Source organism: Balearica regulorum, chromosome 10, assembly GCF_011004875.1.
Source record: "Balearica regulorum gibbericeps isolate bBalReg1 chromosome 10, bBalReg1.pri, whole genome shotgun sequence".
Lineage (NCBI taxonomy): Eukaryota > Metazoa > Chordata > Aves > Gruiformes > Gruidae > Balearica > Balearica regulorum.
In genome coordinates, this window is record NC_046193.1 from 10,452,301 (window position 1) to 10,473,186 (window position 20,886).

The 20,886-nt window shown below is 33.7% G+C and overlaps 1 protein-coding gene across 2 annotated transcripts in view; it reads right to left on the reverse strand.

Annotated features, from left to right (window-relative positions):
* Nucleotides 1-48: 48 nt before the first annotated feature.
* DNAH12 (dynein axonemal heavy chain 12) overlaps nt 49-20,886 on the reverse strand; it is a 70,655-nt gene continuing 49,817 nt past the window's right edge. For both annotated transcript variants that reach the window (XM_075762029.1, XM_075762028.1), the window contains 23 exons: nt 20,197-20,337; nt 19,820-20,061; nt 19,347-19,494; nt 18,345-18,490; nt 16,755-16,969; nt 15,641-15,833; nt 14,618-14,810; nt 13,454-13,626; nt 12,803-12,943; nt 11,683-11,841; nt 10,601-10,745; nt 9,604-9,754; nt 9,024-9,277; nt 8,351-8,491; nt 7,389-7,526; nt 6,277-6,510; nt 5,663-5,848; nt 5,038-5,141; nt 3,967-4,171; nt 3,634-3,771; nt 3,083-3,174; nt 2,761-2,828; nt 49-1,670 (listed from right to left, as the gene is read on the reverse strand). In XM_075762029.1, coding sequence (XP_075618144.1) covers nt 1,480-1,670; nt 2,761-2,828; nt 3,083-3,174; nt 3,634-3,771; nt 3,967-4,171; nt 5,038-5,141; nt 5,663-5,848; nt 6,277-6,510; nt 7,389-7,526; nt 8,351-8,491; nt 9,024-9,277; nt 9,604-9,754; nt 10,601-10,745; nt 11,683-11,841; nt 12,803-12,943; nt 13,454-13,626; nt 14,618-14,810; nt 15,641-15,833; nt 16,755-16,969; nt 18,345-18,490; nt 19,347-19,494; nt 19,820-20,061; nt 20,197-20,337 — 3,798 coding nt within the window. In that variant the 3' untranslated portion in view covers nt 49-1,479. The remainder of the gene's footprint in view (nt 1,671-2,760; nt 2,829-3,082; nt 3,175-3,633; nt 3,772-3,966; nt 4,172-5,037; nt 5,142-5,662; nt 5,849-6,276; nt 6,511-7,388; nt 7,527-8,350; nt 8,492-9,023; nt 9,278-9,603; nt 9,755-10,600; nt 10,746-11,682; nt 11,842-12,802; nt 12,944-13,453; nt 13,627-14,617; nt 14,811-15,640; nt 15,834-16,754; nt 16,970-18,344; nt 18,491-19,346; nt 19,495-19,819; nt 20,062-20,196; nt 20,338-20,886) is intronic.

A 20,886-nucleotide genomic window follows, 5' to 3' on the forward strand; every position in this document is an offset into this window, starting at 1 on the left:
AAGAGGGAAGACCTCATACCTTGAAGAAGTGATTATTATGTTGAAAGTGATATTTTCAGGATTGAAAATGATCTCAGTAGAGCCTATGTCCATTAATAGCTCACTATAAATACCCGATCATAAGATACTCTGGGACTTTCTCCATGTTTCTTTCATACAGGTTAGTTATGTTTACTAATCTGCCCTGACAAACGGTGTCAGCAAAAGAAGGAATTAAAAGTCCAGTTTCTTTGTAAAAATACTCTTGTTAAAAGTTTTTGGAATGAGAATTTGAGAACTGTAAGTAGTAACTATTACATTACAGAAAGAAAATTCTTCAGTGCTTTCCTAAGAGAGTAAACTGAAGATACTGTTAGGAGCTTACTTAAAAGAGTAAGACAGCGTAACAAGAAAAACTAAAACCAATAAAAGTAAACATAACAAGCAGATAAAATCAAGCAAGAACTCTTATTAAAAATTACTATGTTTTTCTGATTGCCTAATCACAATTCATATATTAATATAAATAGAAAAGTAAACAAAAAAACCCCCCATATAGAGTCTTCAAAGGCAAAAGCACAGTTTCAGAAAGACAGACCTATGCCAAAAACTTATGCTGGTGTAACACACAATAACTGGGGAAATGAAGGACACAGGTGCCTAGTTACAATAGTGACCATAGGATGGAGGGAGACCTTCATGTGCTTAATTTACTCCTACTGTATTTTACAGAGGGATCCTTACAAAGAAATTATGATGGTGGTGTCTGAATGCAAGGCAGAAATAGTTCTTTGCTAGAGGAGATCTAGGAAGAATGCTTGAGTAATTTTTTATTTTTTTTTTTAAAGAAAACAAAAGTGCTGAATCAGTGAAGGAATTGAAACTGGGCTGCCTCTCTGGAGCAATATGGAAACATAACGTTTTATGGCAGGTGGTCATAAGGGAGTTTTATCATTTATTCTTCACAGAAAGTATTTGGAAAAAAACCCCTTACAGAAATCAAAATATCTGAATTAAATTCTGAAAAGATTAATTTGCTGAGGAAGGACGGCATCAGAAGTACCTACTATAGACAGTTAAACGATTTCTCATACTGTAATCTTTGCTGCTGCTATGACAGAATATAGGCTATATATAAATCCAGACTGAAATTCCAAAACTTACTACCTACTAGCTTTCAGTACTTTTAATGCTTCATTAACTCTAATGTTACTCTCAGGAAGTGCAGACTATTTTCATTTTCCATTAAGATATACTTTGTGATATTCAAGTAATGCATAAAATTGATGTTTACATATTAATAATATTACCTTTTATAGATTGTAAAGATGCTAATATTAACACATACTTAAGACAAAATACTGAGGATCAGAAAATATTTGCATGCCCTCTTTTAAAATAAAAAAGTCTAGATGTTTCTTTTACACAGTATGTTCCACTTCCTCTGTAAGCCCACAAAAGAATGGGATCTTGCGAAGGCTGTATATGAACTGTCCAATGTTAGTCATCCAGCTGGCAGAGCAACGCAACACCTCGCTTGATCCAGTGTTGGACTGGTTTATCCGTGTTAAGCATCAAAGCGATGACAAAGTTAGTAGAATGTCCAGTAGTAGATAAGATTCCTTTACGCTCACTTGTCTTGTAGAGTGGACAAACATATGCATTCGATTTCTTTATGTCTGATTTTGCAGCTTAAAAAAATAATATCAAAATAATATATTACTTTCAGCAGATCTACATACAAATATTAAGTATTTAAAGTAACATCCTTAAAGCTAAATAAAAATGCAAAATTGTTGTGTAACATAATAAAATTACTTGTCTTTTTTGTGTGTTTTCTTGTGCAGCTTGTTTTGGTTTTAAACCCAACTATTTTAATTACAATTTGTTTTTCCGGACTCGATGCCTTTCTGTGATTCTACCAGCTTTGTAATCATTCAAAGACACATTAAAATCTGAATTGTAACATAGTTAAAGCATAGATCATACATGAGTTTTTAACAGTTCCACAAGAATTCTGGCCCAGCAGCCACAGAACCTAACTGCAATTTGAGTCACCTGAGATCCAAGGACACAAGTTTGCAGGAACTCTTTGTATGCCTAGACTGCTTACATGCAACTTGTGCAAGGTCTAAAATCATGCGTATCTGTACAGATTCATCCAACCTCAAGAGTAATGTACGCAGAAAAAGTGAAAACTCTCTAAGACTGCCTGTTGGCTAATAACATCTAAGTTGCAACAGTTGCAGTAGAAAGTCCTGCTTAAATCAATAAATAAAAACAGAGTTTTACTGCTCCTGGTCAAAGACAACAAGAGTTCTGGAAAATGTATTATTAGTGTGACAGACAACTAGCATAGCAGCTAAAAATAACCTGAGCAAACCTTGCTAAATCATGTGAGGTAAAACACTAAGTCAATTAAAAGTTCTCCTCAACTTGAGTAGAGCCAGGACTTCCAACACCATGTGCTTTCCTACTCAAATTACCTTTTGGTTGAAAAACAGATTGGGCAGCACCTAAACATATTTATTAAAAAAATTCATTTAACTAGTCCTTTTGTCTAATCCATAATTATAAACATCTGTGGGGAGAGGGACAGGCCTATTGCCCAGATGAGATGAAACTGAGTCAAGCTAGTAGGCCCAATTTTTTATGTAAAAGTCACAGGTCAGATGCAAATTTGCATACTTTCATGAGGGTAGGAGCATTGATCTGTAAGAAAGAAGTTCACTGTTGCAATTTCTTGCTGAATAGCTCACACTTCACAGAAACTATACTCACTTGGCTTTATCCAAATGATTGGCATCTTATCAAAGAGCAATTTGGGATACTGCTCAGCTAACATTCCCCTGGTGAGAGAAAACAAAGTAATTATTTGTGGGTTGGTGTTAAACCAAAGAGGGTTTTGGCTTGTGTTTTTGGGTTGTTGCTTGCTTGAGTTTGCCTTTCTTTTTAATTCCTCATTTTCCATGCATGAAAGAGTATTTCATTTGGTGTGTTATTTAAATAATGTGAAAAGTATCACTTAAAATATTTAAACAAATCTCATTTGAGCACCTAAAGAAAGCTTTCCAGAACCATAGTAAACCACTTTGTTACTGACTTGTTCCTGTCCCAGCGAGCTCCATCTAAAAATAATCCACGGATATAAACACCATCTTCTGGTGCAGCATCAGCAGTATCCTGAGGAATAACCTACAAGAAATAAGCATTCCATATTATTAAACTTTCATAACTGTTTGCTCTTTCAGGTATTATGCCAATAGCCAATTTTCAGATCAATCCAAAATGAAAATAATATAGTAGTACCTTCCTTTCAGTACTACTGTTATATAAAACTATAAAGATAGCAGATTTCTGTGGGTTTGTTAATTACCTTTATTGTAGGTTATGAAATAAGGCTTTAATCACACAGACTAGGCTGTTTTCTTGAGTGGAAGTCCAGGTACAATGATAGAACTACTTTTAATAAACCTCTTTTATGGATGTTATTTAACATGCCTATCTTACCAAAGAATTAAATGTATGTCTTCAAATTGCAGTGAGTTAGTTGCAAAATGACTCTTCCAGTCAGGATTTAGTTACTATATCTCACCGCAGATATAGATATCAGGACTCAGATTAATAAAATACGCATTTATAATTTATCTCTACCTGAAATTCATATCCCAGAAGGTCAATAGGGATCCTGTGCTTCCTAGCATAGTTTTGCATAGCTCCAGTTAAGAAAGCTTGAGTAAAATAGAATCCTGACAACCAAAAAACCGTGGGCTTCCCTAATTCATACCAATCCTGAAAAGAGGAAAATGACATATTCAATAACCAGAAAGAGACAAATCCCATATTGTTTGACCATTTTCTACATAACTGTACTCAGAAAATCTAAGTGAAGTCTACCACTCCTTCCTCAATACTCCTTTAACATAAAGGACAAATTACATGAAAAAGTAGTTTAAACAATTGGTAGTACCACCTCTTGTATATTACCTGTAAAAATTTCAGCCTTTCTAGAAAATCTAGAATATAGCTCCCTAATGGTTTTAGACTTGGGTATGAACATTTTGCCCAATTCTCAGGAACTCTTCCAATAAGCAGACTGCCACACAGAGCCTCCAGTTCAGCATCCATAACAACAAGTCCTTTAATGGCTTTCTTCAGGTTAATTAGAGTAATACGAATAGTTCGAATTAAACTAGAATTAAAAATAAAACAAAATTTTCACACGTTTTGCATGATTTGTAAAACACGACATCCTCACTGGAAAAAAAAGAAAAAAAAACTGGATTATGGAGCTATCTATAGAACTTGTCTAGCTGCTATGTAACTGCCTAATCAGCCACATCTGTAAAGTCATGAATTTGTGCATTTGTGCTGATTTATTTAAGACTAGGAACAGTTTAATAAATTATTTTGTTATCTCTGATATATTCTGCATTGTTTGGTAAGAGGATAAATTTGGAACTCCAAATGTATACACCATATACTAGATGAAGGAAAAAAATTTAGATACAGTTTAGGTATTTAGATTACAAAAGGTGGGTAGGGTTTCCCACAAAGGAAAACTAGGAGATTGAAGGCCAGAGAGACAATAAAGAAATAAGCAGAAACATTTCCATCAAAAAAAAGGTTTCATAAACTACAACTGTGCATGCATTAAAGTTTCTAACCCCTTTACCCTACAAGTCAGAAATATGAATAAAATAAAATATAATCAAAGATAAAGATGGTGAAAGAGAAAGTGAAGTTAAAAAAAAAAATCACAAAAATATTGTTCACATTCTCTTTTCCAAGTGCCTCCTCAGACTCCCTTCTTCTATCATGTATTTTTCTCTTTCAATTCATTTTGCTACCAGATCATTTTTCCTGACATCTATCCTACATTCTGACTTTCTACAAGCAGTAATGGTGCTTGGATTGCAGATATCACTGCAGACAATTTAGAAGGGAACAAACTAAATATTTCACACAACATAGGCTTTACAGTGTATGATTCGCAGGAAAACTTTTTCTTCAAGTAGAATTATTTTGGTTACATTTAATAAAATATAACAGTCTTACTTGTTAAATCTTTCCATTTCTTGCACCAACACGGTGTTCATACTTTCTTCATATCTCACAGGATATTTACTTAGGCAACCTTCAGTGTCAAAATCATTTGGAAGCTGTAAATGACAGCACATTTGGAAATCATTCCATATATCATTATGCATTGCATTAAAAGCACGCAGATGTGAAAAACTGCAGAGTAATAGATAACATTAAACTTCCTGACAAGTATCTTATCAATACAATATTTAGTAGTTTAATCCAAATAAAAATGATGGGTTTTTTAAAGTAATGTTTATCTTTTAAAAAACACCTAGAATTTTTCATACCATTAAAAGTTATGAGTACATTTCGATTTTATTAATTTTAAACTTGTCCACATGAATTAATCAACTTCCAAGTTGTGCTTGCTCCATTTTCTCTCTCTGCCTCTTATCTCCTACCTATTTAATAAAACTTTCAGCCAAAATATAGCCGTAGTCTGTTACAGCCACACAAGTTCTTACTTTTATATTGTACGAAATTCCTCCCAGGAGGTTTTTCCTCCAAGAGGAAATCAATTTGACACTGAAGATTCTAGTTAAAGAATTTCTGCTTTGTAAAAAGATACGTTGGAGTCATTGGTATAATGCAATACCTTGCTGAGAATATCATCTGCAATTTCATAAAGAGTGCAGTCACCACCTCCAGAAGGTCCCTGAGTGCCTCCTCCTTGTGTTAAAAGCAGAGATTCAAAGAGGATCTTAGTTTGCTGAAGATCTTTTGAAATATCCACATTTTCATGCAAACCAAATACCTCTGGGTGCTGACTAAAGGGAAGACTCTAGAACAAAATAAACAATAAACATCTGCATGAGATAAAGCAGCACGTTAGGAATCAGATCCAAGGCTACTTTAAGCAGCAAGTGAAAAACTACTACTGACTTCAACTGAAGGTGGGTAAGGACCTCAGTGGTAGGTATTTGCAAGACAGTATTACTGGTGATAGAGCCATCACCTCACTTACAGAAAGCCATTTCCAAGGAATTCTTGATTATCTATGCTAGGTCCTCCTATCTACTTACAGATTTCCTCTCCATCTCAGGAACATTTTAGATCATGGCAAGGATCATACAAGGATGTTAGGCAAGAAGCCAAGCACACAGTTTAATGTGCTGAAAAACTACCTTTTTAATGCAGAGAAGCCTTTAAGGATTGCTTTCTCAGAGCATCATCATTATAACAGTTCAAAATCTTGTTGATACTATTTACCTTAATAAACTCAATGTAGTCCTCATATGTGCCTTTTGGTGGAGCATAATAGTTGCCACTGGGAGAAAAAGTGTAACGAGGATTTTCAATTATATCTGGATTATAGAAGTCATCCAGCATTGTCAGCAGTAAACGTCTGTCCCAGTCATCTGTCACTCGACCTCCATAGTTGCACTCACCAGTTAGGTAAGATACAGCTTCAAAAGGAACATGGCTATATTCATTTATGAATAACTGAAACAGAAGACATGAGTAATTCTAGAGACTTGAAATATCTGCAGAACAACAGTGTGACCTACAGACTAAAAGGTTTGAAGCTATAGTGCATTCAAAACCACAGTTTATGGAGTTTTCTCCCAAAGTGAGGAAATTCAAATTCTAAAATCTTTTTTCAGGTAAAAATTACCATTTAAAATAAAGAGAAGTTAGTATGAAAAGCCTCTTATGAATATCTAAATTAGTAAGTCATCCAAGTCATTCTTGAATTATTTACAAGGGCATAGTTTCTCCAGTCTAAACTTTCTAGATGGACACTTTTCTGTGTCATAAAGAAATGTGCATTTCACATAATTTTTCTTCAAATATTCAGAACCTTCTGATCTCTTTCATTAACTTCTTGATAATTTTTCCAACTGTTCAGCCTCAACTTCTGTAATCCACAGTTTTAGCTCTTCTGACTATTCCAAACAGGGCCTGCAGGAGACTCAAGGTCAAGTAGTGTTCAGCATTTCATTTTAGGGAAGGAGAATAGTCTGAGGCTGTGTTTAGCTAAGAGTATAGATGTAAAAAAAAATTAAAATAATTCCTCCTCCTAACCACAAAAACCAGTGACTGTTGCTGGCATGGTGTTAGTTAAAGCACAGTGAGCTCTTATATATGACAATTTTAACTCTTATTATACTCATGTACACTCATTATATTCCATATGTCTGTATGAATCTAAATCTCACGAAGATCAATTTTTAATTTTATTTCATTGGCAATGTTGAAAATACTATAATACAATTGACATCCTTTGCCTTTGTAGCTGAAGTCATTTGACTGAACTCTTTTGACTATCATCAGCTATGCTTCACAAGATCAGAGTTAAAGGTAGCAATAGATAATTTTACCTGCAGCTGTTTGATACTGATCCGCAAGTCTGATTCATTAAATCCATAGGGTATATTCCAGCCAAGAGGCCCAAATTTTCTTCTCTCTTGAACAAGAGCATGGAAAAAACAAACTCCAAAGAGCAGCTTCTCCCATACCTTTGAGAAAAACAAATCCCAAAAGTATTATTAACTAGCCTATACGCTCATGCTAGTCTGCAACTTGTACAGAGAACACATCATTTGCTTACCACTCTCCAACTAGGGTACAAATACAGGCAACTATTAAGCATGCTGTGGTTATTTGACTTGGGAACAAACACGCCCATGGTTGCCACATATGCAAGCACATTTAGTTAGTTCCTCAAGTACTATTACACTTGATTTTTCTCTTCTTCCATGTAAAGGGTAGCTGACTTCATAAGAATTCAAATAGCACCAGATATTTAATTTAAGGCTCATGAGACAAACATAAATTATGAATGTATTGTTTAATATAAGTCCTTAGATGTATCCACTTATACCTATGTATATTGATTACCATATCTCTGAGTAATCTCACTGTTTTTTAACTTCCTTCACAGGTAATGATTACCTAAAAGTGGTTCAACACCTATCAGTAAGACATATGGGCACTGCAGTACTGGTCCCTGGTAGCAAGAAAAGATCTTCTCAGCACTTACCACCATCTCAATAATGACAGGTATGCCCTGCTACTGAATGTTCAGAGTTTGTGTGCATTGTGTAATGCGTATGTAATTTAATAAAACTTAAGAAACCATTTTAAATATTGCCACGTGAAATTACCAGGCAGAGTAATTCTCAACTAATAATTTTTATCATTGCAAAAACTAAACTCACAACCATAGTAAAAGTTTTAGCTTATAATATTCACTGGACAGAAATCAGTATATCTGTGGATTAAAAAAAAAAAAGAAAAAAAAAAAAGAAAGAATAAAACTGTCAAGAGATAGGCACATTACCAGCTCCTTTTCAGGGCATCCAGAGAAGAATGCAGGATCAGAAATAGGATCAGAAAGAAATGACTGCAGTAGGTTTAATCGGAGACCAGTAGGAGGTTCATTTGTCATCTTCACTCCATTCTGCAGAATGGTTACTGGAAACTAGAAATAAAAAATAGTAAAACTGCATTCAGAAAGTGGGGAATAGATGCTATATTGTTATAATAATATATTATTACTCTGTGTTTGTTATATGAAAAATTATCTGTAAGAAAATAAATTTTAAACATTTTAAAAAATTGTCAAAGGCATCAAGAAAGTAAGACCTTGCTGTAAATAACAAACTTATATTTTAAAATGTTTTCTTAGCATTCAACAGCTTATAAATAAAATGCAAAATTAATCTCGGTGACAGCAAAGAACTTCTTAATTATATGCTGGCAGAATGCAGTTCCATTCAGTAGTACACAAAATATCACACATCACATCATCAAAATATTGTAACAGAAGCTTGATATTACTATGTTTATAATTATTTTTAAATGTTCTTTCTTGATTAAATTATCTATTCAACAGCCTCATTGTATTTCAGAGAAGTTTTGTATTATCAGCTCATTCAGGGATGTGAATATTTCTTAAGAACATCATCAACTTCTTCTTTCCCAAATTACAGAATGTTTGGCAATGCATGTACCTTTGGTGAAGGGTAACTAGTAAGCCAAAGTCTGAAGACTGCATGACATTTTTCACTGTTAAACTCTTCACATATTTTCTCCAGCATCGGCATCCAGGAGACAGCTAAGTGACAATTTTGCAAACAAACCCAGGTTCCTTCTTCCATTCCATTTTGAATCATTTTCATAGCTATAGGTCCTTGTCCTTGTCCTAATGAGATGGACTGAAACTTATTTCCAACCATCTCTCTGTCTTTTGCAAATTTCAGGAGGCCTTGAACGGAACACATAAGATTTTAGCATTTCTTCATTAAAAAGAAGTTATGATGTCAGGAAAAAAAATTTTTTTAAATGTTCATTACTATTTTGTTAAAATGTACATACAATAAGATGGTATAGCTTTGATGTATAGTGTAAAATTTATTCAGTTTAAAATACCATTCCCATATTTAGAGAAGACAGAATTTTACCAGTGTGACATGATGCACTCAAATCTACTTGCACAAAGTGCAAAACAATCCTCATTGTGTATTGAAGGGGAAATTCAGGTCCCTGAAAAGCTGGACTATGCTTTTGTTTTCTCTTTCTGTGTGTACTTACTAGACATGGGATCTGCTCCTGGAGATAGCACAAATATTAAAGGGATTGTAGAATTTGAATCTAAGTAACTTTTTGTTAGATCAAAAGGTGGTGGCTCTACAAACTTCTTCCCCAGCTTATCAGTTACAAATGTTGTTATAGCTGGACCAATCTGGTAAAAAAAAGTAAATACAAACCATTAACATAAACTAAACATAACTGCATATTTGACAGTATCTTTTATGTACCATATAGAAGTTAAATTCCTGAGCCCACAGACACCTCTGCTTCGTGTGGATTTGAGGTCAGTCTTGCAGAATGCTTCAGAAGTAAAGGTTTCACCTCTTGTTGACACCTTCCCTTTTTTCCCCTCCTTACAACATGAACAATAATGCTTTTAGAAAATAAAAAATAACATACATCATAATATAAATGATATTAAATTACATTTAGACTTTAATTCAGACTTTACCTAATGAGGAAGACCAACACATTCCCCTTTAGGAAATATTAATGCAATTATTTTTAATTAATTCTAAGGAGCAATTGCAATATGTACTTTAAATACAAACATCTGTTCTTCCTAAAGTACGCACAATACGATACAATTTGCTCAGTGCACCAAAAGCAGAATGTTTTAAAAGGTCACCTTAGCTATTCAAACAAACACATTTGATCTCTCTTTGCCTCGGAACCCTTTGTATGCAAGCACATGGTACTGGATACTCTCTGTATTTGTTCAGGTGAATATATCCTGCTCCTGAGTATATAACAGACTAAACATGAACAAGCACTTGAAGAAAACTAGAAGAATGAGTATATTCTGAAAGATGCGTTAAATCATGTCAGACAAAAGATCTCAGCTGATGCTTGTGGAGTTTGTATTGCTCAATTGAAAAATAAGAACAGCACTTATTTTCTTAATAAAATGTAATGAAGAACAGATTAGTTGTTTTAACAACCAGTGCAAAGTATGGTACAAGACATGGAACAAACACTTGATAACAGATCATTTTACCTTGTCTGGTCTTAAGCACCGAAGAATTATCATCTTTTGTAATTCATTTAATGTATTATTCAATTGTTCTGGTAATGGAAAGCTTTGTGGCTCTTTGCTGTCATAAATTTTTTGCCATTCACCTACATTTTCAGAGATGTGAGTCCTAGAGAAAAAAAAGCACTTACAATTACTGTAATTACCTGGAGTCTCGTTTTTTATATTTATCAAAAGTCAATTACATTGCATTGTCATACAAGCCATTCTACACCTACATCAGCAAATAATCCTACAGCTGAGCTTCTCCATGCTGAAGAGTGAAAAAACTTTTCCCACCACGCTATTGCAGACATACAAGACTCCACATGAAAGGTTCCAAGTTGGCAACGAATTCTGCTTATTTCTCCAGCCAGCACTGCTTGGACCTTCATAGGTCTGGGTCAATTTTATGCCTCTCATATTTCAGGAAAACTCCACTTTTTAACCAAAGATAATTACCAAGAAATTCAATCAGGGAAAAAGATTTTTTTTTTTCCTTCACACATCATGCAGGGTACGACCTCTGCAATGGAACAACTCTCAGACTATTTAAAGGCTGGATCATCCTCCACATTGCTACTAAAACTCCAAAGGGGGAGAAACACAAACAGCCCCAAACAATTTTGTCCAACAGAGCAGTGTTTCTGCAGTCAGATCCAAATCCTCCAAATATTTGGGCTCTGTCAGCTATTTATATAAAGCTACGCTGGCTTCAGAATTTAGGGTTAAATTCTATTTCAATCCAGGGTGAAATTCTCCTGATTTCAGATTAGATTTTACCCTTGAAACATGGTTTGTCTACCTTGGAGACATACCAAAAGAGAAGCTTCTTTAGGGAATGCCTCAAATAATATAGGAAAATAGTTTAATTAAATAATATGATAATTAGCCAACTGACTGTTTGACTTATTTAAGTAAAGCAAACCTAATGATGAAACAAGGGGCTGGTTTTACGATGTTGGCATTCTGGCACTGGTTTGGAAAACGTGTAAGAAACATTTCTTTCAGCATGTTACCCATGCTTTGGTCAAAACCAATTAAGGCTAATTCACATCAACATTTACCTCAGTCCTTTCAAAGCTGGGATTTCACTTGCACGACATAATTGATCCCAGCTCTTATCTGGTAGCCAAGATGGATCCGGATTCTTGTACTTATTTTTGAGACCTACACCCCCAGTTAGTAAGAACATAAACTCTTGATGTTCTATTTCATTTTTAGCCCTATATTTAAAAAAAAAAAAGATGGATAATATTCAGTTATTGAGATGCAATTTTACATAATATAGAGTTGTTTAAAATTAATTACACTTCATTGCCATTCAGCAATACTTCTACTGCAGTAACAGCTGAGATCAGATCTCAGTATTCTATATAGTTAAAAAACTGTGTGGTTAAAATGACTGATTAAGACTACAGTAAGGGTTTCAAGAGGTAAATGGTACATATCTGTTTATTTGTTTTTAAAAAGTGCAATTATTCCTGCTTTTTAAAGGCTTTATAGAAAAGAATGGGTTCTGGGAATACAGTAGCCTTATCAATTGGCCTAGGAAGATTGATCTATATACAGATGTGTACACATTGTAATTAAGTAAGTATGCACATTATGGTTGTGATCGTGCAATTCTGAACTTATCTTTCTTTTCACAACGTATTGACACAAAATCACAAAAAACCAGGAAGATGAAACTAAAAAGTCAGTGGGAGAGAGAAGTTTGCAACTGAGATGTCATGATGTACACAAAAGGATAAAAGAAAGAAGAGAGAAAATGATAAACAAGGAAAAGCCTAGAAGTTGCTGGGATGGCACATTACTGTCTTAGATTTCTTTCTAAAACAATTTCTTAAATAGCAGCAATCATTCTTGACATAGGATGCTATGCAGCACTGCCCAGGTCCTTTAAAGGGAGTCAAAGATGCATCATTGACAAAACAATTGATTTTAATAAGCATAGGAACATTACTTTCATAACATGTCCAAAGGCTATATGTAGTATTGACACATGCACTCACATATTCTTTGACTTGCAAGTATTAATATTAGGAAACCCCAAACATTCATGATCTTACTCCAAAGGCTATATTATCAATATGCAGCAGAACATGTTATCTCATCAATACTTTTTTCCATTACAAGAAAATAATTGGTTTCTGTTATTAAGAGACTTCAGAAAAATGAGCTTACATGAGAAGATTACAACATAGCAAAAATGAGAAGAGCAGCTTGTCCTTTTCAAACAGTGAACGACACACATTGCAATACAAGTTGTATGTAAAGTGGTCATTTAGATATCGAAGTCGCTTCTCCAAAATTTTGGATTTGTTACTAAAAAGAAAAGAAGTGAGAAACTGAGTGTTCAAATTGAATAACTTAGGCAAATCAGTTAAGAAATCTAAATCTATTTAGAGCTGCAGAGGAATTATATTAGGCTCACATTCTCCACAATAGACTTAGATGCCCAATTCCCCAAAATTTCAATTATACTTGGTGTTTTACAGCTGTTTTAAAAGTCCCAAGCAAAATAATGAGCTGAAATCAATTTGTCAGTTAGGTGGTGGCAATCATAGTGTTCATAATGGAGTACAGTTCAGAATCAGACGAGCATTTCTGTAAGTCACATCATTGTTAAAAATACTTAAATAAAGCACATGCTTACAGTTCACTGTATGCTCAAATAGTAACTAAAAAGAGTATTTACATCATTAACAAATCATATTTTGTTTCAATAATCTGCATTTAATGAGGGATAAGAGGTAAATAGTTTCAAAAGGGAGGGAACTGTTCATAAGAAGAGAATGAAAACGCTTGATTTTATACCAGACAGATTGTATTTACCTATCATGAATAGAGTTGATGAAGAGGTTAACAAACCAACTAAGGGAGTACTGGTACATGGGATTGATGTTTGCCAAGTCTGCAATACTAAAGAACAGCACTGATGAATGCTTTGCAATAGGTCGATAAGCTTCTCGAGATTCGGCTATTTTAAGTTCCATTTTCTCTGCAATCTAAATATGAACAGTAGTTGATAAAGAAAAGCTTTCAACATTCTCTTTTGTACAAAAAATATAACTACTTAATAACATTATTAAAATATTTCTATACTGCACTTTATAATGCCCAAGTAAGACAACTTTTATGTTCCAAAATGCACAATCACAGTAGGTGATAACTACACTAGGTAAAATGAGTACTTGCCCTAACGTAGTACTGCCTGATCTAATTACCAATACTATAGGATGCAGCAGTCAAAGTAAAGGACAAAGGAGGCACAAGAGTTTTGATGCATCATTTAGCATCAAAAGTATCAATCTTTATCTCTGCAATATTCAAAAGCATGGGTAATTTCAGACTGGTTATGTATTTAAGCTCTAGATATTCCACTGTAAATCAGCTTTATACTAAACAATACTTTGGATATAAAAATTTTTTCAAAATTTGACCATCAGACATATTCTGAGATTACATTTGATAGCAAATAGCAGGAACGCTAACGTCAGCTTAAAGAAAATAGTAGTATTGGATTTCTATTACATCTATAGTAATTAAAAAAAATAAACCTTTATTCTCTTACTAATGCTATTTAGCTCTCATTGACTTCAGCTGGTATTTTATGCATTAAGTATAACAAAAGAATCTGGGCTTGCATACCTATATTAGTCACCCAGATTATGAATGTCTCCTTGAATACTTCTGTTATTTTAAAAAATGAGTTCCTTCCTTTATCTTAACATGTTACCTTAACTTCAGAATTTGTTACTTTTCACTCAGTCCTTACAGATAGATACATATTCTTTAAAATATTTTTAATTGAAGACTGAGTAAACCATCAGTGAAGATTCAAGAATGGATCCAATTTTATTTCTCTTCACATTTCACAAGCACAGAAGAATTTCCTCCTTGTGCTTTGCATCTAATTCACATTCCTTCTGCTAGCTGCAAATTTTAACATTTAATTTTTAAGAATTGTTAAGGAAAACACATATACAGACTCCTTACCAGCTGTTTTTTTGTGATCTCATTAGCCATTATTTTAGCAGAATCCAAGACCTCAATAGCAGTCTCATCTTCCAGAATATTCCCTTCAGATGAATGTAAGGTTTCTAAAATTTTCTTCTCAATTTCTTTTAGATGCTTTTTGTTGGCTGCAGATTGAAGGATGAGAGCATTTCTTTCCTCTTCTAATTCTGGTCTAATGAAAAAAACCCAAACACATACAACAAAAACAGTCAATGTTCATCTTCCACTGAAGCCCATGAAGATGAATCCTCCTTCCTACAATAAGTATTTGTGAATGTTCTCTTCAGTTTAAGAGGTCGTTTCTGTTCAGCATACGTTTATAATTCTGAGTATAGATTTCTTTGCATAACTTCAGTATTTGGAAATGATGGTCTAAACTTTAACATCTTAGCATTTTGCACATGTCAGTATGTCCTAGTTTTCCTTCATTATATCTCTGCTGCCTGAAAAAATACCACATGATATGTGGAATAATTTTACTGCTGGAAATGCTTTTTTAGCAAACAGAATTTAGCCCAATTGCATAGACATTTCTGCACAACCCAGAAACTACTACTCCTTATCTCTGTGAGGGTTCAGATAAGACCCATAATCAGTTTCAGAGGTACTGCGCATTTATTTCATAGGAAATTAAAACTAAATCCTCATAATTCTATATGCTTGTCTGGCAGCTGAGTCAAATTGCAAAAATCACAATAATGATTTAAACATCAAATAATATTTACATATTTTTCTAACATTCAAGGAATATTTCAGGAGAAAATTGCCATGAAAAACCAATAATTTGACATCTGCTATTTTAATTATCTTGTTGACACTTACACCACAATAAATACAACAATCTTTTTCCCTAACAAACTTTTTAGACATGACAAATAGAAAAACAACTTTTATTTTAAAAGCTGTTACTGGGCAACATTTACACCATTCATTTTGCTCTCATTTCCTTGGAATTATACCATAAAAAATTTAAATGGCTATTTGCCATAAAGAGACACTTACCTCTCTCTCGCTACGACAATACCTAGCAACTGGTCTTCAAGTCCCTCTGGTGTTATCATAAAATTGAGTAATGAAACTTTTGTAGCAAGTTCAGGCATATAATGCGGATTTCTTAGTTTTGTGGTAATAAAAAACTTGAAATCACTGGAATACTCAATAATGGTCTCACCAAGCCTGATATACTCCATGCCTCCTAAATTTAAGATGAGAAATGTTAAGAAAACCACTATCTAGTTGAATTACTTACAGAAAAAAATTAATTTTGTGATTAAATAAAAGCAAATTTCTTGTCAATGACAAATTTTCTGAAATGTATAAATAAATAAATATGATTTTCTGAAAAATTTCACAGACTTCAGTGAGGCCACATTTTACTCTGAGCAGATGAAATGGATTCCATCCAATCACTACCATACTTTCAATGTGCATATACAATACAGGACATGGTAACAGAGAGCTGTGAAATTATTCTCAAATATGATATTCTTACTGATTATTCTTTCCTGAATTACCTGTCTGAAATAGGAAACTAAAAAAAAAAAAAAGGAATAAAAAAAAGTGTTTGAGATTTTTATCTTTTTTTTAGTAGTACGAACATGAAAACCTGTAAAGATAAACTATGTAAGAAGGAAGGAAAACATAATTGTGTTTATCTGCATTTGTCTGTTTTTTTCCAGGAAGAAAAGAAATAAAAGTTGAAAACTAAATTCACAGCTACTTAGCAAGTTTCAGAGAAAACACAGGAAAATTGTGTCTTAAGTAAAATGCCTTGACAGCTTTTCTTGATTTGTGCAAAATTTAGTGAATATCAGTATTAGACTAAAACATATGAAAATGAACAAGCAAAACTTAATTTCACTGACAATCTTCAAGAGTCTTTATTTAGTTTCCTATAGTGACATGGTGAAGGCTTTCACATAAAACCACTATCATGTGATATACAAATGATATTCATTAAAAAATAAAATAAAACTTGAAGCTGTTATGAAATTATCTTACTCTTACCACAGACAGCAGTAAACCAGAGAGTAATAAGAAAAACATCAGACAGTACCATAGACTATAAGATGAACATTAACATCTATTTCAGGGTTCAAAATTAATTTTGCTGTACCTTGTTTAAAAGTCTGTTTAAGTAGCAGAGGTTCAAGGGATGGGTCTAGCTCTTCTCCAACATTTTCTAGCAGAAGAGGAGTTCCAAAATGAATGCAGTTCTCCACAGTTCTCATATAATCTGTGTCACTGACCTTGATAACATTCAGGCGGTTTTCCTTCTCAAAATTCTTGATCCATTTATTTGCCTGACCTTGAGGATCAATCATTAGTGGCCTAGAACATACAAGACAGTTTTCTCAGTCCTTGCAGGAGTTTTTCAAAATTTTCAACTATTTTAAAATGTTCTGTGTTAGGCTCTCAAGGAAAAAGTTATAAAATTTTGATTCCGTTATTTTAAAATATCAGTGAAAAATGGACATATAGGTGCTTTACCATAATTTGAAAAGTAATACCAAAGCCACTTTTAAGCATTGCAAAAAACGTTCATAAGATTTTTCACAAAATATGCCAGAATACAGAATTCTTGTAAAATCTTGTTCTGCCTCTCCCCTGGAATTCTCAGTATTTAGACTTTATTTATTTTTACAGATTTTGAGGTGTTTCTCATATCTTTTTTCACTTAAAAAAAATAAAATCAACAGTCACGATTTAAATCTGAGATGTTGGTATATCAGCTAGTATAAGACTGGAAATGTAAGTGGGGCAGGGAAAGGTGACAATATTTTAATTTTGTTCAATAGATGTGTCCCCCTTTTGTGCTTGCTGATTTCATCTATACATATGTATTTTAATAAGTCAGGCATGAATGATATCAAACACCTCTAACTGCACCCTCAGAGAACTAAGCAATGTTTTAAAAATGCAATTACACATTGTAATCTGAATGTAATGTGAATCTATCATGAAGACTAATTCTTAAGAGAACACAGATCACAAGAACATCAATAGAAGGTTGTATAATCTTATATTTCTACTGAGAGCAGATTATTTGCAGACAGCTATCACAAAATTTAATAGATTTAATAGATATCATCCTTGAAATAAAATTTCAGTTGGAATAAAAAAAAAAAAAGGTTGTTAAAGAATCCTTTATATAGGTAGGGGTTTCACACTCAATCAATATCTATAAAACACAAAAATGTCATCTGATAGCCTTGTAACTGTAAGAATCTGAAGTGGACTGTGGTATCTGGACCCTGCAATTTACATAACCTGGATCCTGTCATTAAATATGTAAAGAATGAGGATTTCTGTGCAGTTCTAAAACAAATTCTTACAAATGCTTTATTATCCAGTAATAGGACAACAAGGTACAATAATAAAAAAAGTAAAAAAACCCACCCAAAATGAACACCCCCCCTCAAAAAAAACCCCAAACCAAAACCAACCAAAAAACCCAAGAAAACAGAAAAAAACAACTTCATCCAAGAGCATTGCATGTCCTGAAAGGAAAGCTTTCAAGTAACTATATACATAAATCTCTACAGTTACACCTCTCAAACTTCACAGGAGCTGGATATAAAGATTCTACTCCAGCTTTCAATTACATCGTATCTATAGAATATAGAATATCTATAGGTATTTAGTTTGCTTTTTAAAAAAATGAAAACTTGTTTGGATTTGAAAATTAAACCTTTTTGTCACCTACCAACGTCTTGAGTTGTCAACAATGACCCCATTGTCTACAGAAAATATGTCAGTTGGCAAACCAGCAATATTCCAGGCTCTTATTTTTATTGGGTCACCAAGAGTCTTACTCAAAGAGAAATTCTCAGAACAAGGGATATTCTTCTCCTGAAAAAAGAAAATAAAAGCCTAGTTATCTTTATTCCATGTTGCTTTACATCTTTTATTAAATGACACTTCAATCCAAAGTGACAATGTGCATTTCCTTTTAAGAGTTTGAAACTGGTCAAGTAAAAATCCTAGGAAAAATAAAAACATAGTTTTAACAGCTAACTGTATTTCCCCACTGAATATTTACTCTCTCTCCAAATTTTATAGGATTTGTCCAGCTTTTTGTACGTTCTAAGTGGGGGTGGGTGGGTTCTTACATAGTTATGACAATGCATTACCTTAAGAAACACACACAGTTGGAAATCATCTAATGACTGTATCATCCATTAACTCAATACAGTAATCCAGTGCTGATTTGTTACTGTTTAATGTCACTCACAATCAGTGGCTTCAAATCACTTGATTTATGAATTATGGCATTAGTATAAGTGTGTTGGAACTGTCCCTTTGCAAACAGCATAATCAACCATTTAATTAACATATAAATATGTACCTGTGTAAGTTATTATACTTTTTTTTTTTATATTATATGTAACTGTATTTAAGTTAATTCATTTAAAAGCAAATTAGAGAAAATTCCGAGATTTTATTTAAGTAATAATTAAGCCTTACAAAGTCAATGATGTGCTCTTGTTTCTGATATGCTACTTTAAGTCTAGGGTAAATTCACCGATTTAATTAAATTCAAATTTACAGAGTATTGGATCAGCAGAATTTAGCCCATTGATCTTAATGAGTTTTACCAGGCTAATATTACATAAATGCCAAGGGACTTTTGAAGCCTTTTGCAGCAGTCTGAAGAAAAAAAAAAAAAAAAGCAAATACTTATTTAAATCTAAGATAACCTTCTAACCTTGCACAGTTTGCTCCAATCTTTGGTACATTCTTGTCGAAATCCAGCAGTAAAAGCTCCCAGATACGCTATCACACCAGCTGATATCAGAACATCTCCTGTCAAATTATTGTATGTGTCTTGAAGATCATTTGCAGCATTATTCCATCTATGACAAGCAGAAGATACAGAAAATCAGTGCTGAAACCTCCACATTAACGATATTGATGATAAAAATCAACTTGGTGTTTATCTTAACTTCAAGTGGAGAATAAAGACATTGTGTTTATGTATTTTATTCTCATTTTGAAGACTTTCTCTACAGTTCTCCCAATGTTGCTGCCCATATTTTACATTACAATTAGGAATCTTTCAAGGGCCCAGACACTCTTAAGCAGTACAGCCCTCAATAAAGCATTAAAAGCTCAGAGAACTGAAGTTCAAATTCTGTTTCTACAATGGCTGTTATATCTGATATTTGAACTTTAACCGACCTTGATTTCTCTCCACCAAGGCCTCCAATCAACTTCTCTGCTCGTTCTAGTTTTTTAGCACACAGATCAACCTGGAATTCTAAGCGAGCCTTTTCTTCAGTTTTCTCAGTGAAGGTTCGTTCCAAAGCAGCCAAATGATTTTCAACTGCTGCAAGTTCGTCTCTCTTCTGATTCAAGAGCGTCAGTGTCTCTGATAAGGACTCCTGTGCCTCTCTTAAACGATCTTTCTTGGGTGCAACCACCTATTCAATTACAACCAATACACAAATGCTTAAAGCATGTTTTCCTAACTTTATTATTTAATACAATGCTTAATGTAAATATACCAAGCAAAGGGAAGACTTCAGAGCACTGAGGGACTAGGATCAAAAACGCACCTTTGCAACCCTGTCATACACCTCCATAGCCATAATCCACTTGCATAAACCCTCTGCTGCTGAGGAAGCTTTAGCCACCTTTTGTGGATCAAACTCAGGATTAGTCAAGTATTCAGCCCGAATCTTCTGCATGACAGCTGCCTGGATAACAAAAGCATTGTAGCTCATCAAAATCTTGTGGCTGACACTAAAATTACACTGATTGATTGCTGTTTCTCTACACAATGAAATAGGAAAGAACTACTCAGTATTAATTGTGGTAGAAACCACTGCTCATTTGTTTCTTTTGATTTTTCTATCATGCTTCGTGGTCTTTTCCTGTTTTTATCCTAATCCTATCCTTACCCTTTATAATCATGCATTTGGTACGTCTTCCATGTAGCAGCTACCTAAGTGCTAAGAGCATTACAGTCACACAGAAACCTTAATTTATGCTAGCCCTTGTGCAAAACATGCTAATTTCATTATTTGCTATCTTTTCTCAAGACACAGCTGTGGGGATCACTATAAAAATGTATTTCTACTAATCTAAGACAAAATCTAAGTGAATTACATTGGTTGTGTCTATGCATGTGGGGGACCAGTTTTATAAAGGGCAAAGCAAAGCATATTCAATTTCCACTGAATTGGGCAAAAGGCAAAAATCACACTCTGGGACAGTGAGATCTTTCGGGGAGATGGTCGTATCTT